Below are 18102 nucleotides of genomic sequence, written 5' to 3' on the forward strand. Positions count from 1 at the left end.
AATGTAAATCAATCCAGGATCTACCTCAAACCCAAATATCCTCGTCCCACTTCCTTCCCTACCTCTTCTGCAAGACCCCACCCTGCTTATTCTGTGGAGATGGGGTACAGACATGGGGGGAAGGGAACACCCTGACATCAGTGGCCCCCTCTTTTGCCTCCCCCTCCTGAACAGCAAATAGAAGCCCCCCAAGAGGTAGCTCTAAGGCAGAGGCCAGGAGTAGCACAGCAGTGGCAGGGAAAGGAAGCTGAAGTGCTGTAGCTCTAAGCCAAACCAGTCAGGACCATCTGTCACAGGCATCAAGATCTTCTGGTTGGTGACCACTGCTGTAAGCTGAAGGAATAAGGGGTGCTGCAGACTAACTGCATTTCCAGTTCCTTTCCACCACTCGTCATCTCAAAGGAAACCCCTCAGTATGAGCACTTTTCCAATTAGTACTGTATTTTCCGGCGTATAAGGCTACTGGGCGTATAAGACGACCCCCTAATTTTTTAGTTAAAAGATAGGGTTTCGTCTTATACCCCAGCGCCCCTCCGCCTCCCCGGCTTTGCTCCCGGTGTCCCGACGGTCCCCAGCAGACCAGGGACACTGGGAGCAAAGCCTCTGAGGATGCCCCAGCAGCGGGACAGCCCCGGCGTATAAGACGACCCCCAATTTTTGGGGGATGTTTTTTAACATCAAAAGTCGTCTTATACGCCGGAAAATACGGTAAATGTTAGTAATATTTGTGTTGCTTAGATAATGACCAGACCAATATCAGAATTTAGATCGATTGATTTATGGATCTAGACTTGCTCCCACTGAAATCAATGGTAGTTTTGCTGTTAGCTCATCAGCTTCCATGGGAGCAGGACTGGTAGTATGAATTTAATATTATACTTGACCAAATATTTTTAGTGCTTCTTATTTGTTTGTTCTTGTTCGAGTAGAATATGAGGCCTTGCTTTAGAAACACTTTGAAGGTTAGCTCAAGAGAGAGTAGGCTATTAATTTCAGACATGTCTATAAGGAAAATATTTATACACTAGCCAATTAGCCTGTCATAAGACAGGATTTTCAGGTCTCTCCTCCACCTTGGTCTTCTCTCCTGAGCCTCCGGTCTCTCTCTCTCCTCCTACTGCCTCCCCCTTTTTGTCTCAGCTCTCCTCCGCCTCCTGCCTCTCACTCTCCCTTTCTCTTCTCCTCCTCCTCCTGCCTCTCCCTCCCCTCCATCTCTCCCCGCCCTCCTTCCTCTTCCCCTTCTCCTCCCACGGTGGCGCTCGGCTGAGTGCTGCCTGCTCAGCCGGGCCGCCGTGAGAGGGGGAGGGCGGTGACGTACACAGCCAGGAGGCAGGGCCATGTACATCACCACCCCGCCTCCCCTTCCCCTCCCACCGCTGGAGAGCCCAAATGGCCCCTTGAGCCGCTGGCTCCCCTGCAGCGGCCCGTCTGAGGGGCACAGCACTCAGCTAAGCAGGAGAGGGCGGGAGGGAGACGGGAGGTGGTGACGTACACAGTCCCACCCCCTGGCCGTGTACATCACCGCTCTGTCCCCTTCCCCTCCCTCCCAAACACTCCCCCGCAGCGGCCCGGCTGAACACACAGCACTCAGCTGAGTGCCATGGCAGGAGGGGAAGGGGAGCGGGGCGGTGACGTACATGGCCAGGGGGCATGGCCGTGTACGTCAGTGTTACAGGCTCACAGACACTGGGCTAGTATATTTATACATGATAAAATATTTTAGGGCGGTGTTTTCCTCTATGCAGAGGGCTGTTATAAGGCTGGTGCCCCATTTAAATCCCAGGGCTGGAGAACCTGCTGCAGTGTGGGATTTAAGTAATGCTCAAGAGCTTCATTAGCTTTCTGCACAAAGGTGAATTTTATCACTAATGAATAATCTGATACCATGATCTTTACAATAAGTCACTCAGTTAAACCTGGATATTAAGATTATTTGATTATTTCTGTTGCTTTTATTTACATGAAAGAATATTCAATGTTACATGAATACAAATGGATTGGTTTTATGGGGAATTGCTATTTGAGATAGTACTTCATTCTATTGTGATGCTTTGATATTTACACAGCTAACTTTTTTTATTAACTTCCAAGGATTCAGGCTTAGCCATTTTGCATTACTAACGTGTGATTAATTTTAAAACTGACATTTAAAATATTCTCGTAAGCCCTTTGTTGTCTCAGCTAGTATATTTTGCTGGACTACAAAGAACACTGTGTAAGTGAGATAAGACTGAAATCAGAGTATTACTGTTGTGCAACTTGAGATAATGTTCCTACAATCTAATTATAGTATGGTAGTGAGGTAAAAGGTTTTGATCAATGTATAATGAAAATTACTGATACAAGCTCATACTTTAAAGAACTCTCCATTTGTGCATTTCCCTTAGGCATTAGATGGCTTCGTTATAGCAGTAACCACAGATGGAAGTATCATATATGCTTCTGATAGTATTACACCTCTGCTTGGACATTTACCTGTGAGTAATTCTGACACACTCTTTTGCTGATACAAATTACGGATCAATCCTGTAAACATCAAAACCTGCATGAAGTGCTTATTTTTGTGAGTAATCCCATTGATTTCTAGGAATAGTTACTCTGGGTATGTCTACACTACATGGCTCCATTGACGGAGCCATGTAGATTACCTTTGTAGACATAGGAAAATGAAGCGGCAATTTAAATTATCGCCGCTTCGTTTAAATTAAAATGGCTGTCGCACTGTGCCGATCAACTGTTTGTCGGCACAGTGCTATAGTCTGGCCGCTCCGCGGTCGACATCACAGGCATTTATTGACCTCCCCGGTATGCCTCGTGGGATGAGGTTTACCAGGGAGGTCGACAAATGCCTTTGATGTCGACTGCGGAGCGTCCAGACTACAGCGCTGTGCCGACAAACAGCTGATCGGCACAGCGCGGCAGCCATTTTAATTTAAATGAAGCGGGAATTATTTAAATTGCTGCTTCATTTTCCTATGTCTACAAAGGTCATCTACATGGCTCCGTAAACGGAGCCATGTAGTGTAGACATACCCTCTGAGTGCAGGATTTCAAACCCCCACTCCTCATTTATTTTTAGCACCGGTAAAAAGGGAGATGACACTGTTGTGAATTTTTTCCCATCAACGTTACAAATGTGTGATTTAAAAACAATTGAACCCGTGATCTTTGGGGGGGTTTAGTATGATTCAGGCCATTCAGTTCTCTGTTGCTGTCAAACATTTAAAACTAGACAGGACAAAGCTCTGAAGGATGTGCTGGTGTGGGGAAGGATGAGAAGACCTAACTATTCTTTGCATCTTTGCTTTCTAGGAAGAATATAAAATGTTTAAAGTTAGGCTAAGATTTAGTCATGGGGACTTTAAGTAAAAGTCATGGACAAGTAAAGGGCAATAAACAAGAATTCAGTCTGTGACTGATCCATGACTTTTATTATAAATACCCCTTATTAAATCTCTGCTCCTGGTACCCTGCTGCTCTTGAAGGCCCTGAGGTACCACTTCTCTGGGGAACTCCTGCTCCAGCAGTGGCAGCTGACTGCCCCCCAGAGACCACTTTCCTGATGGCCTCCAAGGATGCTGTTTCAGCCATTGCTGGGACTGCTGCTACTCAGTCATCCCCAGGGCTGGCCCCTGGATCAATGTTTCAGTGATTTCCAGATTGCTGCTCTGTCTGCCCCTGGGACCACAGCTACTTGAGAGATTCCCTAGGGTTAGCCAAGCGCACTGTAGCTGAAGAAGACATCAAGTTTGCAGACATGAAGTCTCTGAACCTGCGACTTCCATGACCCCAGTGACAGAATCGCAGCTGTACTTATAGTTCATGGAGAACAGCTGGTGATAGTGGCACCATTTGAGAAGTGCACTGAGGGTCCATTAACATAAAGGGCAACACTCTTAGGGTATGTTTACACTACCACCCTAGTTCGAACTAGGGTGGTTAATGTAGGCAACTGGAGCTGCAAATGAAGCCCGGGATTTGAATTTCCCGGGCTTCATTTGCATATTGCCGGGCGCCGCCATTTTTAAATGTCCGCTAGTTCAGACTCCGTGCCCGCGGCTACACGTGGCACGAACTAGGTAGTTCGGATTAGGCTTCCTATTCCGAACTACCGTTACTCCTCGTGGAATGAGGTGTACTGATAGTTCGGAATTGGAAGCCTAATCCGAACTACCTAGTTCGTGCCGCGTGTAGCCGCGGGCACGGAGTCCGAACTAGCAGACATTTAAAAATGGCGGCGCCCAGCAATATGCAAATGAAGCCCGGGAAATTCAAATCCCAGGCTTCATTTGCAACTCCGGGTGCCTACATTAACCACCCTAGTTTGAAGTGTAGACATACCCTTATTAACTTCAGTAGAACAGGATCAGACTCTGAACTGACTGACTGATATCACCAGCCTGTTGAGCTGTGAAGGTCTGCTCAACTGTGAAGGTATGGTGTTTTACCAAGGGAAGCAGTCTTTTAACTACTGTCCTGTGGAAGATGGTAGTGGTGAAGCTGCTGCTGTATGTGGCTGTATGTTGGGAGGCGGATAGGTCACAGGGGGCACATCTTCACTTGCCGTGCTGGAGGTCAAAGTTCTGACATTCGATTTAGCGGGTCTAGTATAGACCAGTTAATCAAACGCTGAGGGCAGCTCCAGCCAGCGCATATACTCTTCACAGTTGTGAGGAGTAAGGGAAGCCAACAGGAGTGTTTTCTCTGTCAGCCTCCCACAGTGAAGACAGTGCCAAGCTCAGCTTAAGGTAAGCCAACTCCAGCCATGTATACATAGCTGGAGCTGCGTACCTTAAGCCAACCTTGTAGGTCTAGTGTAGAACTGGCCTGGGTCTTGTGTCTCAAAGACACGCCTGTGCTATGCTACATCTGGCTGGAGGAGCAGGGAAGAAGAATTGCTTTTTTCTGCTCCTGCTGGTGATACTGGTCTGGGACAGATGGTATGATAATTAAGGCATTAATTCTCACTCATTTTAGTAGTTCAGTCTGCATATGAAGCAACAGGAAGCGCTTCTATTCCATATTCTTTTTTTTTTTTCCCCTTAGGAAAATTGTAATTATGTTTTTCACTCATTTCAGCATTCAGCCAAATATGTTAAATATGTTCTATCCAACAAAATATATCTAAGGTATCGCGCTAAGCTGTAGTACGAAGAGTAATTATTTTCTTCTTGGGTGAAATAAAGTCATGAAATAAGGAGAGCTGGTTGTGAACATAGGAATATTGCTATGCAACAGTAACAAAGTAGCTTGAAGTAAAACCACCTACATCATTTTTCTTTAGTCTTCCACAGTGCAGGAGTTCAATAAGCTTTCTGTCATTTGTAGGCAGAGAAGTTGCCTCTTGCTATCCTATGGTCTTTTAGGCCCAATGATTTCCACAGAATGTCTTGTTTTCAAGGTCCTTCAGATGTTTAACTCAGTGTCAAGCAACCTTTTTTCATTGCTTTCCTTTGTACTCTTGTATCCTAGTGGAAACTAAGCATCCAGTTCAGCAAAGCATTCCTATTCTGGAAGGCAATTAAGCATGTGCTAAAGTCCTACTGTAGTCAATCAGACTTAAACCCTATTTCAATAAGGACATATTTAGGCAGGTAATTAAGTACTTTTCTGAATTGAGATCTAAGACTGTAAACTGGTTATTCTTTCCTCACCCTAGTAGTCTTTAGTGTGATAATCTTCTCTGGTGTCCAATCCCAAATATGGAATGGATCATTATTATGTGTATTGGGTTGCTCCTAGGAGCACTAATCATGGACTAGGACTTAACTGTGCTGAGCACTGTGTGAACACTAAACAAAAAGGAGGGATCCTCCCACTCTGTTCCCACCCTGCAGAGACTTGCTCTAGCCCAAGACCGGAAATCTACACATCAGAGAAACAGCCCCAAAGCTTGAGTCAACTGGGCCAGGCTATGCAGTTAAGTCAGTGATCTATTGGGGGCTGTGTAGAGCTCCACCAGTCCAGGAAGGATTGTGCCTGAGGATGCACGATCCGTACCAAAGCTCCCCTGTGGACACCAGGGAAGTTTGCATGCTGCACTGTCACTTTGAATGGTGCAACGTTCCTCAGCTGTGTGCTTGACCAACTCTAATGGAGACAAAGGAGGGAAAAAGCCATGGACCCACCCTTCCTTGCCTCCTGTTGCTAGTTTGTGCTCCTGGAGGCAGTAAGAGGAGGCAGACTCTGTACATCCTGAAACTCAAAAACCACCACTGTGTCTGTTTTGCATACGGGAAGGCTCACTACACTCTCTCTGTCCACGGTCTATCCCTAAATGGGAAGCAACAACTTCCTTTGGAATGGGTTACTTTTCGGGGTTTAATTCTTATGAAGACAACTCAAGACGAATGGAATGTCACAGGTGTCACTAGAGTTACGCCACAGGTGGACTTGGCCCAGCATGCACTACTTTTTTCAGTATAATAACATATTGTGATTATAGAGAGTACAATTTTAAGATGTGTTTGCCTAACTTGTATACACACTTACCTATTTTAGACCAAAATAATAGCCTGTGAAAGTCCATGGAAAGTTTCCCACTGATTTCCATGGGCTTTAGACCTGACACTTTGGGTACTTATGTGCCTATAGGCATGGAAAGCTTGACAGCTGCTTATGAAAATTGGGCTTTCTGTTTGGTTTTGCAAATAAAGTGCTGCCCCTATTGCCAAAAATGGCAGATTGGTGGAGAATGAGAATGCCTTTTTTTTTTCAGAATTTGTATCTTCTTTTTTTTTCTTTGCAGTGTGATGTCATGGATCAAAATTTGTTAAATTTCCTCCCAGAACAAGAACATTCAGAAGTTTATAAAATATTATCTTCTCATACGCTTTTGGCAGATTCTGCCTCACCAGATTACCTAAAGAGTAAGTTTTGTTTTATCATTCCCACTAAATGAAAAGCATGAGAGAAAGAAGATCTCTCTCTTGCAAGAGTGGCATCTTCATGGCAGTATAATTATTTTACATCTTTAGATATATTTTCCTTCATTTTGAAACAAATGTTGCCACTAGAAATGATCCTTCTGTTCAGTTTCAAACTAGACTGACTGCATTTATTTACTAGAGTAAGATGGCTTGCAGTTATGTTAATTATAAAATATTGTGTCTTAGGGGAGAGGTAAGGAAAATATATTTGGCCATGGAAATTTAGAAAAGTTCAGCAAAATAAAATCGCATCGTAATTGATGTTTCAACCTAATAAAGTTATATTCTGTCCATAAATATTCTACTGATGCACATTTCTGTGTTACATTACATTGAAAAATGTGTTAATTATTCAGAATTTGTTTTATCATTTATTTTTCATAAATAATCCTTTCACATACTTCATCTAAATTAGCTCTAAAAGTGGGGAAGACAAAAAACAAGACAAGATTCACGAGGATAGAATCTACATATTTTGTTTAAAAAAATCTACTATATAGAAAATCCACTGCTATTCCAAAGTTAATTTAAAAGGTATTTACAATGAAATTGACTGTTTTTTTCCCAAACTGAAGATATGGAAAGTCTGTGAATTATGGAAAGAAAAATCTAAATAAATAAGAGTTATAAATTAAGGGCCTGATTCTGCATTACATTATACCAGGCAGTGTCATTTCTTTAATAAAATTGGTGTAATGGAATGGAGAGTCGGGCCCTAATTCTGCAAGTCAGCCATGGGAAAAGTCTGCAAGGAGTGTTGAACATCCTGGGTTTATTTAGGGTTCTTTTCACAGAGGCTTCAATCCTGCAATTAGCATGCTAGTGATCTGCATTCAGTAAGGGTCTGAATGAGTGCAGTTATACACTATCAGTTGCAGGATCAGGGCCAAAGTTTTCACTCACTGTGTTTAGTTTAAATAGCCTCTTCATTTATTTTTCCTTCTTTTAACAATCCAGCTGACAATGATTTAGAGTTTTACTGTCATCTTCTGAGAGGAAGTTTGAACCTGAAGGAATTTCCAACATATGAATACATAAAATTTGTAGGAAATTTTCGGTCTTACAGCAATGGTAAGCCTTAACTTTCATGTGAATGTTACCAAACATTTTATTTGTTCCAAAATATATGTGATTATGTTGAACAGGCAGATTTGAGCTGAAAGGGCTATTTCTAATGTTATGGAGTGAATTTAACGTCCGCAGCTATGTAAACGCTTTGTGTCAATGAACTTCACTTATAGATTGTGACCTCACTTGTCCTGTTCTAGGTATCTGTTACCTTTGTCCGACGGTGAAAGTCTTGGGGACAGTTTTGATTACATTCACTAACACTAACTATGGATAAAATTAAGATCCCTACGCTCACTTTAACCTCAGAAAATTTGACTCCTAGCAACCCCATTGCTGAAAAAAACTACTGAACCTTCCCCTTTACCACTTCTCTAGAGAATTTTTGTTAAGTGTTATAGTGCTTCATTATAAAGTGTATGATATTGTTGGCTCCCAAGAAATCTCAATTGTGTTAGATTTGTTCCTTTTGGGAAATGTGGCATTGTGGCCACTAACACTTTTAGACTAGATACCATGAGGTGCCAAGAAGGCTCAACTCCCATTGACTTCAGTGGTGGATGGGGTCTGAGTACCTCAGAGAAGCAGATCTTTAAATCCCAAACTCTTTCATTCACATTCCATCTCAAATACCCTATATTTATAAAATAACAAAGGCAGAAATAAATTCAGCAAACCTTAATACAGTATATTCAGACTGCAGAGATAATTTTTCAAGGGATGAAGAATATATATGTAATGTGTTCCATCAAATAGATTGCTATCCTGCTATTCAGAGATGGGGGGAAATACTTGTTTATTACCCTGCCCCTCAGTTTGCCTTAGATATTTTGCCTATTTGAATTTCAAAGAGTATTATTGCAGAAGTTGCTGTTATTGTTCCAAATGGGTCATCCTCTGCAAAAATTCCTCACTATGCTTTCCAAAAGCCACACATCACATTATGAAAAGCTTTCCTATCTCATTTAACTTTCTGGTCTTCATCCATATGAATGAAACAGAACGGCACTTACAACACGGTAAAATGTATTTCTTACTTACTTTCATGTAATTTATGAGTTTATTCACATAAAAACATAAAAATGCCTTTCTGTTTTCTATTTTTATTCTCTATACCATGCTCAATGATGTGAAATTTAGCATAAAGATATACACACAAACCGAGCAGTGTAGCTTTCTAGAACAGAAGTTTGATTTCAACTGATGACTCATAAGGATACATTTCTCATTTGAAGAATTTTTGATCAGTCTACAACGATGCTCATTTTTTCTCCATTCGTGATCCTAAATCTGCCCTCTATTTTCCTATCATGACTTCATATACAAATGCACAGACAGCTCTTTAGAGAGAGACAGTGGCTTTTGTTCAGAAAAATAACTTTTTAAAAGTCTGTTCCTGGAAAATTCTCCCCTAGTGTAACAGGGGGAGGGAGAAATATCCATTGATGGAGATGGGCATTGAATCAGATCCCAAATGCCTCCAGCTTTCATATGTTGGCAGATAGGTGTTGTGTTTTAATTCATTTTTGTTCTTCCTCTTCTTCTTCTGACTTAGCTAAAATTTAAATCCAGACAAGTTCCAGCACTGGAAAACTACAGAACTTTCTCCCTCTGCTATCATGGCCCCTTTTTCTAAATCTCTCCTTCTGTTCTTCTTCCTTTCAACCTCTCATTTGTCTCAGACCCTTCTGGTTGATAGGGTTTTGCCTCTCTCTGTCTCTGTGTTGTGAGGTTTCATCTTTCAGAACCTTTTTCTTCCATATGGCAGAGATGTGGAATCGGGAAAATGCTGCCCACTTACCATAATAGGTGGGAAATGCGATGAGACCAATGGTAATTGGGAAGTGGCAAGGCATACACTGGGGCTGTGTCCAGACTCAAGGGTTTTTTCGAAATTAAATCGAAAGAACGCGGCTTTTCTTTCGATGGTGGAAATCCTCATTTCACGAGGAAGAATGCCTTTTTTCGAAAGTACTCTTTCGAAAAAAGGTGTTTTTGAATGCAAACAGGGCTTTTTCGAAAGAGAGCATCCAGACTGCCTGGGTGCTCTCTTTCGAAAAAGCGACTTGCTTTTTCGAAAGTACTGCTTGCAGTCTAGATGCTCTTTTTCGAAAGAGGCTTTTTCGAAAGATACTTTTGAAAAAGCCTCTTTCGAAAGAGGCTTGCAGTCTAGACGTAGCCTGGGGAAAATAGGGGTATGCCTTCCTATGCCAGAGGCTCTGTTCACGCAATGAGCAGCCAGAGGAGGAGGGCAGGTTATTGGTCTCTGGCTCTCCCCTTTAATTGATTTAAAACTTAGCATAGATCCTTAGCGGTGCATCTACACTGCAGCTCTATTTCAGGATACTTCCGGAATCCCGAAATAGCTATTCCATGTCTTGACAGCATGCCCATTATTTCAAAATATCTTTCAAAATAATGGGTGCACTATTCCAATATCCCTGTAAACCTCATTGCACTGGGATTAAGGGAGGTTTCAGAATGGCGGTTTATTTTGACATTCGGCGCTGTGTAGACAGCGACAAATTATGAAATAAGCAATTTCAAAAATGACTCGAAAGAAGCTACACAATTTGTGTAGCTCAAATTGCGTAGCTTATTGCAAGCTAAAGGTGCAGTGTAGATGCACCCTAAGAGTCTCTTTTTGCTCTGTTCCAGCAGCCTCATCTCTCTCTCCTTCACTGTAGATTTGGAGCTGTGTGTAGCAGATCCTGTAGCTCTGACTTCGTACCCGTTTTAGGGGATCAGCAAGGAATGTTTCATTCCCATTTGGCAAAGTCTTGGTAGGCTTTTTTACTTCATCACAGCTTTCTGGAGGCACAGTTAGGTTAATAGGCATGGGATTTAATCATTACTGGTAATACTTTGTAAGGCTGTTAGTTCACTGAAGGTTTCTAAGGTGGTTAAAAAGCTGAAAGGGCCAGTTCCCTGTAAAAGACTGGGAATTTGTTGATGGGGTCTTGTGCTCAGGAGCTGGTGGGTGCTGTTTGTGGACCAAGGTCCTCCCTTTCAGACCTTCTGTTCTCATCACAGGGGTTGGGTTTGTGTATATGTGAAAGGATTCAGAAGAGCAAGCTGAGTCCTAGAGGTAGACTGAGGAGAGGCAAGTCCAAGTCAAGGGTTGTATGGTAAGAACTCTGGAACCTCTGCACTGGAACCACTTAAAATGCCTGGTACATGGGAGCATAGGAGACAGGCAGGTAGTCCCCAACTCCACCCATTTGCCAAGTTTAATAAAGTTGCAGCATGCTACTTAAAATCCATCCCAGCATCTGTCTTCATTCACTGACGTTTGTAGGGGGTGCTGAGAGCTGGAGCTATAACAGACATGGGCAGCTCTTCATTTTGCTTGGAGGACCCAGCAGCTTTGGTGCATTGAATGTTTGGTGTGAACAGGAGTGTGCTGAGTTTCCTGCTGTGCTCCAGTGGGAGAGAGCTCAGTCAAGCCACAGTGTGCTCCCAAGATTCAGGCTCTAGAGCTTGGCAAAACTCTTTTGCATTCCTTGGAAAGCTACTAAGCTGTTGCTTCCCTGGTATAGAGGGAGCTGTATGGAATTCCCAGATGGAAATGATAGAATTATCAATTATAATACAGAAATGGCAGAAGTGTTCAATACATATTTCGGTTCTGTATTGGGGAAGAAAATAGGTTATGTAGTTCTAAGGTTATGTAGTTGTACCATATGGTGGTGGTAACACTCTTTCCATTCTACTAGTATCTCAGAAGGATGTTAAACAGCTGCTACAACAATGAGAATTTTTAAATAAACAAGGCCAGATGACTTTCATCCAAGAGTTTTAAAAGAACTGTCTGTTTAGTTCATTGGACCATTAACACTGATTTTCAATAAGGCTTAGAACACTGGAGAAATTCCAGAAAATGAATGTTGTGCCCATATGTAAAAGGGGCAAACAGGGTGACCAAAATAATTATAGGCCTCACAGTAAGGCATTGATCTCAGGCAAGATAATGGCATAGCTAATGTGAGACTCTATTAATAAAGAATTAAAGGAGAATAGTATAATTTATGCCAATCCACAGGGTTGATGACCTGGAAAAAAATTTCAAATCATCACTGATAAAGTTTACAAAGGACACAAAAATTGGGGGAAATAAGAACAACCCAATAAACTACAGACCAGTTAGTTTAACTTCTGTGCCAGAGAAGGGTAATGGAGCAAGTAATTAAGGAAATCATCTGTAAACACTTCGAAAATGGCAAGGTGATAGGGAACAGCCAGCATGGATTTGTAAAGAATAAATCATGTCAAACCAATCTGATAGCTTTCTTTGATAGGATAATGAGTCTTGTGGATAAGGGAGAAGCGGTAGATGTGGTATACCTAGACTTTAGTAAGGCATTGGATATGGTCTCGCATGATATTCTTATCAATAAACTAGGCAAATACAACTTAGATGGGGCTACTATAAGGAGGGTGCATAACTGGTTGGATAACCGTACTCAGAGAGTAGTTATTAATGGTTCACAATCCTGCTGGAAAAATATAACTAGTGGGGTTCCGCAGGGGTCTGTTTTGGGACCGACTCTATTTAATATCTTCATCAATGATTTAGATATTGGCATAGAAAGTACACTTATTAAGTTTGCAGATGATTCCAAACTGGGAGGGGTTGTGACTGCTCTGGAGGATAGGTTCATAATTCAAAATGATCTGAACAAATTGGAGAAATGGTCTGAGGTAAACAGGATGACGTTCAATAAAGACAAATACAAAGTACTCCACTTAGGAAGGAACAATCAGTTTCACGCATCCAGAATGGGAAGAGACTGTCTAGGAAGGAGTATGGCAGAAAGGGATCTGGGGGTTATAATGGACCACAAGCTGAATATGAGTCAGCAGTGTGATGCTGTTGCAAAAAAAGCAAACATGATTCTGGAATGCATTAACAGGTGTGTTGTGAGCAAGATACGAGAAGTCATTCTTCTGTTCTACTCTGTGCTGGTTAGGCCTCAGTTGGAGTGTTGTGTCCAGTTCTGGGCACCGCATTTCAAGAAAGATGTGGAGAAATTGGAGAGGGTCCAGAGAAGAGCAACAAGAATGATTAAAAGTCTAGAGCAGTGTTTCCCAAATGGTGCTCCGCGGAACCCTGGGGTTCCGTGAAGCGAACGTAAGGGTTCCGCAAGAACCCGAACACTCCCCTCCCCCCACCCATAAAGAGACAGAGGAGCCTGGCGCGCAAAGACACTGGCTCCTTCCCCGCTCCCCTTTCAGACATCTACCGCGTCCCCTGCTGCCGCTCTGCTTTTACCACTGGACCTAGCAGCAGCAACAGTTGCTTGTCCCGCTTCTGCCCGATGAACCCAAGATCCCTCTCCCGCGTCCCCCCGCTGCCGCTCTGCTTTTACGAAGGGACCTAGCAGCAGGAACAGCTGCTTGTCCCGCTTCTGCCTGATCAACCCAAGATCCCTCTCCCGCATCCCCCGCTGCCGCTCTGCTTTTATCACCGGACCTAGCAGCAGCAACAGCTGCTTGTCCCACTTCTGCCCGATCAACCCAAGATCCCTCTCCCGCGTCCCCCGCTGCCACTCTGCTTTTACCACTGGAAAAAGCAGAGTGGCAGCGGGGGATGCGGGAGAGGGATCTTGGGTTGATCGGGCAGAAGCGGGACAAGCAGCTGTTGCTGCTGCTAGGTCCCTTGATAAAGGCAGCATGTGTGTGTGTGGAGGGGGGGGAGAGTACTATCAGTGAGTGGAACACCGGAACTCCTCCTCACTGTGAGGAGCAGAACAAATCCCCATACACACTGTGAGGACACATGGCTCCTGTGTGTGACTTTAAGTTTAAGAATTCAATCTAATATCAAAATTCCCCATGGATCGTTGGTTAAAAGAAGGAACTTTAAAGAGAAAAGTGAGTACTTCAAACTCCAATATTTTTACTGAAACCAGCAAGGAAAATACTGAGGCAGCTCAAGTTAATTATGAAAAATTTCAGCTGACTAATAAGAAACGCAGGTATTGTGAGGACTATTTGGCATTTGGATTCACAAGCAATGGAAATGAAGATGCTCCAGGTGCCCAGTGTGTAGTGTGCAACAAAATATTATCTAATAGTTGTTTAGTACCTGCTAAATTGCGAAGACATTTTGAAACAAATCATCCACAATACAAAGATAAAGACATTAGTTTTTTTAAGCAAAAGCTTGAATCGCTTGAAAAAAGTAAATTCTTCATGTCAAAAATTGCCAAATCTGATAATGAAAATGCAACAGAGGCATCTTACAAAGTAAGCTATCGTATATCGCTCGCCGGAGAAGCACACACCATTGGGGAATCACTCATAAAACCATGTGCAAAAGATATTGTAATGTGTATGTTGGATCAGGAGTCTAGTAAAAAAGTTGAGGCTGTGCCACTATCAAACAATACTGTCACACTTATTCACAATCTTGCTGCTGACATCGAGGTGCTTATTTTTCGGCTGCATTTATGTGATGCATATGCATTACAATTAGACGAGTCCACTGACTTTGCAGGTCTTGCAGTTCTGCTTGTATTTGTCCGTTATGATTTTAATAGTTCTATTGAAGAAGACTTACTTTTATGTGAATTTTTGCAAACCAATACAACTGGTGAGAATATATTCAATTGTATCAATAACTTTATGAAAACACATCAAATAAGCTGGGAAAAATGTGTTGATGTGTGCAGTGATGGTGCCAAAGCAATGGTAGGAACAGTGGCTGGCGCTGTAACACGACTAAAAAATGTAGCACCAAACTGCACCAGCAGTCACTGCATTCTCCACAGACACGCTCTGGTAGTTAAGAATATTTCTCCCTGTCTTAAAAATGTGTTGGACGAAGCAGTACAGATTATTAATTATATAAAAACTCGACCATTACAATCAAGACTGTTCAAAATTATGTGTGAAGATATGGGTAGTCAGCACACAGCCCTGCTTCTACATACAGAAGTCAGGTGGCTATCACGAGGAAAAGTGTTGGTTAGATTATTTGAATTGCGTCATGAGCTCTCCGCATATCTGATGGATCACAAATTCCAACTGTCTGATCATTTAACAGACTTTTTGTGGTTATTGAGAGTTGCGTATCATGCAGACATCTTTACAAAACTAAATGAAGTAAATCTGTCGCTGCAAGGAAAGAATGTAAATATTTTTAATGCGAAAGACAAAATTTTGTCATTGTCACGGAAGCTACAGTTTTGGATCTCATCTGTAGGACGAAATGATTTGGATTGTTTACCAACTCTGAATGATTTCCTTGAAGAAAATGGATCCAAACTTGATGAAGATATTCGCAGCGACATTGCAGATCATCTCCGCGATTTATACACGAACATCATTAAGTATTTTCCAAACATCAATGACAACAATAAATGGATTCGAAATCCATTAAGTTTAACAGAAAAGCCAGTCAGTTTTTCTACACAAGATTATGAAAACCTAATTGAAATCGCTTCAGATTGCCAATTAATACAAAAATTTAAAGAAGTTTCTCTGATTACATTTTGGAGTGACATGTCAAAGTCAAAAATATTCATCTTTATCAAGACGCACAATTCGTCAGCTGTTACCCTTTGCCAGTACATACTTGTGCGAAACTGGGTTCTCGAACTATGCAACAACGAAAACGAAATACAGAAATCGACTGAATGCTGCGCCAGATATGCGAATCCAACTTTCTAGTATTAAACCAAATATAAAAAGAATTTGTCAAGAAAAGAAGAAAAACCACTCTTCACATTGAAAACTATGAATATAATTAATATTATTTGATAGTTTTATTTTTGTACATATGTAATATGATTTTTGTTGAATATAAATGAATTTTGTTATATTCAATATGTTGAATTTAAATGAATGGTGAGCTCATGACCGTATTTAGCATCTTATTACTACCAATTGTGGTGTACTGGCAGTCTGTGTGTGTTCGGGTGTGTTCCTTGAAATTTTTCTGAGTTTGAATTTTTCTGAGTTTGAAAGGGTTACACTGGTCTAGAGAACATGACCTATGAAGGAAGGCTGAAAGAACTGGGTTTGTTTAGTTTAGAAAAGAGAAGACTGAGGGGGGACATGATAGCCGTTTTCAGGTATCTAAAAGGTATCTTGCCTCCACTCCTATCCCCAGGCTGTGTGGGGGGTGCTTTGTGAGAGCTTGAGTCCATGCAGCAGGGAAGGGATAGAAGTAGGACAGGCTCAGTGGAAATTACCCATAAGCAGGAGGGAGAAAACTTGTTCATCTTGGCCTCTGAGGATAGAACAAGAAGCAATGGGCTTAAACTGCAGCAAGGGAGGTTTAGGTTAGACATTAGGAAAAAGTTCCTAACTGGTAGTCAAACACTCGAATAAATTGCCCAGGGAGGTTGTGGAATCCCCATCTCTGGAGATATTTAAGAGTAGGTTAGATAAGTGTCTATCAGGGATGGTCTAGACAGTATTTGGTCCTGCCATGGGGGCAGGGGACTGGACTCGATGACCTCTTGAGGTCCCTTCCAGTCCTAGTATTCTATGATTCTATGAAATACCAATTTTCCTTTTCCCTTTTTCTGCCAACTACACATTGGCCCCTCAGCAGAGTGTGATGCAAGCATTTCTGGACAAAATGTCCAGGATAGAATGGTGTGAGGAGTGAGAGAGAAAGATATTCCAAACACTTGCAGAGGCCCAAGAATCTGTCTTTGTTCGTGAAGGAGAAAATAATGAGGCTAGGAATGGGGAAATAATTAGCCAAATGTACGTTGAAGGAAGAAGAAAACATAAAGCTTAATTAGTAGGAGATAACTCTTCATGAATGCACTCAAGAAAGCTTTTCCTCACAGCATTTCACAGCAGTGAACATGTTTTTACACATGGGAACTCAGCACAGGATGTTCTTCCTTTACAACAGATCTCTCTCTCATGCTATTTTGATGTTTGAAGCCATTTCTGACCCAAGTTTTTAGCAATTTGTTTTGGCTCTTTTTGGGAAATATTCACTGAATGTACTTTGACCTCATATTTCTATTACATTAATTGAGTTCCCCTTCAGTTTATTTCCTGCAGGCTTTATCTGTTAAGAATATGTAATTGTTAAGTTCTGATTTGTGTAATGTCAGACACATTTGTGATAGGAACAGTCAATCTAATAAATCTTTTCCCTCTTTCCTTTTGATATAACTATGAGTGCATCTACACTGTGGGGCTGTGTCTACACTGGGCCACTTATTCCGGAAAATCAGCCGCTTTTCCGGAATGAGCTGCGAGCTGTCTACACTGGCCCTTGAATTTCCGGAAAAGCAACGACGCTCTACTGTACAAAATCAGCCGCTATTCCGGAAAAGCTACGCTGCTCCCGCTCGGGCATAAGTTCTTATTCCAGAACACTGTTCCGGAAAAGGGCCAGTGTAGACATCCCAGTAGTCTTTTCCGGAAAAAAGCCCCGATCGCGAAAATGATGATCGGGGCTCTTTTCCGGAAAAGCGAGTCTACATTGGCCACAGATGCTTTTCCGGAAAAAGGGCTTTTCCGGAAAAGCAGCCTGCCAATGTAGACGCTCTTTTTCCGGAAATACTTATAACGAAAACTATTCTGTTTTAAGCATTTCCGGAAATTCATGCCAGTGTAGACACAGCCTAGGGCTTAACTTGAAATAAGCTATACAAGTTGAGCTACATCATTCGAAATAGCTTATATAGAAATAGGGAGCATCTACACAGCACTTATTTCGAAATAGAGCACTCTTCCTCCTACTTTCCTTATTCCTCGTACAATGAGGGTTACAGGAATCGGAGTAAGAAGTCTTCCAGCCTGACAGTATTTTGACACTATTTTGAAATAACTATCTGCTGTGTAGAGGCAGACTGAGGGTATGTCTACACTGCCATCCTAGTTCGAACTAGGGTGGCTAATGTAGGCATTCGAAGTTGCAAATGAAGCCCGGGATTTAAATATCCTGGGCTTCATTTGCATCTTGCCGGGTGCCGCCATTTTTAAATCCCCGTTAGTGCGGACTCCGTGCCCGCGGCTACAGGCGGCACGGAGTAGGTAGTTCGAATTAGGCTCTCTAATTCGAACTACCGGTTCACCTCGTTCCACGAGGAGTAACGGTAGTTCGAATTAGAGAGCCTAATTCGAACTA

General features: G+C 42.2%; 1 protein-coding gene across 2 annotated transcripts in view; it reads left to right on the top strand.

Annotated features, from left to right (window-relative positions):
• The window catches only part of NPAS2 (neuronal PAS domain protein 2), a 165121-nt gene that overhangs the window by 95064 nt on the left and 51955 nt on the right, over positions 1-18102 (top strand). For both annotated transcript variants that reach the window (XM_075917107.1, XM_075917108.1), the window contains exons 5-7: positions 2388-2477; positions 6749-6869; positions 7887-8000. In XM_075917107.1, coding sequence (XP_075773222.1) covers positions 2388-2477; positions 6749-6869; positions 7887-8000 — 325 coding nt within the window. The remainder of the gene's footprint in view (positions 1-2387; positions 2478-6748; positions 6870-7886; positions 8001-18102) is intronic.

Source organism: Pelodiscus sinensis, chromosome 1 (genome assembly GCF_049634645.1).
Source record: "Pelodiscus sinensis isolate JC-2024 chromosome 1, ASM4963464v1, whole genome shotgun sequence".
Lineage (NCBI taxonomy): Eukaryota > Metazoa > Chordata > Testudines > Trionychidae > Pelodiscus > Pelodiscus sinensis.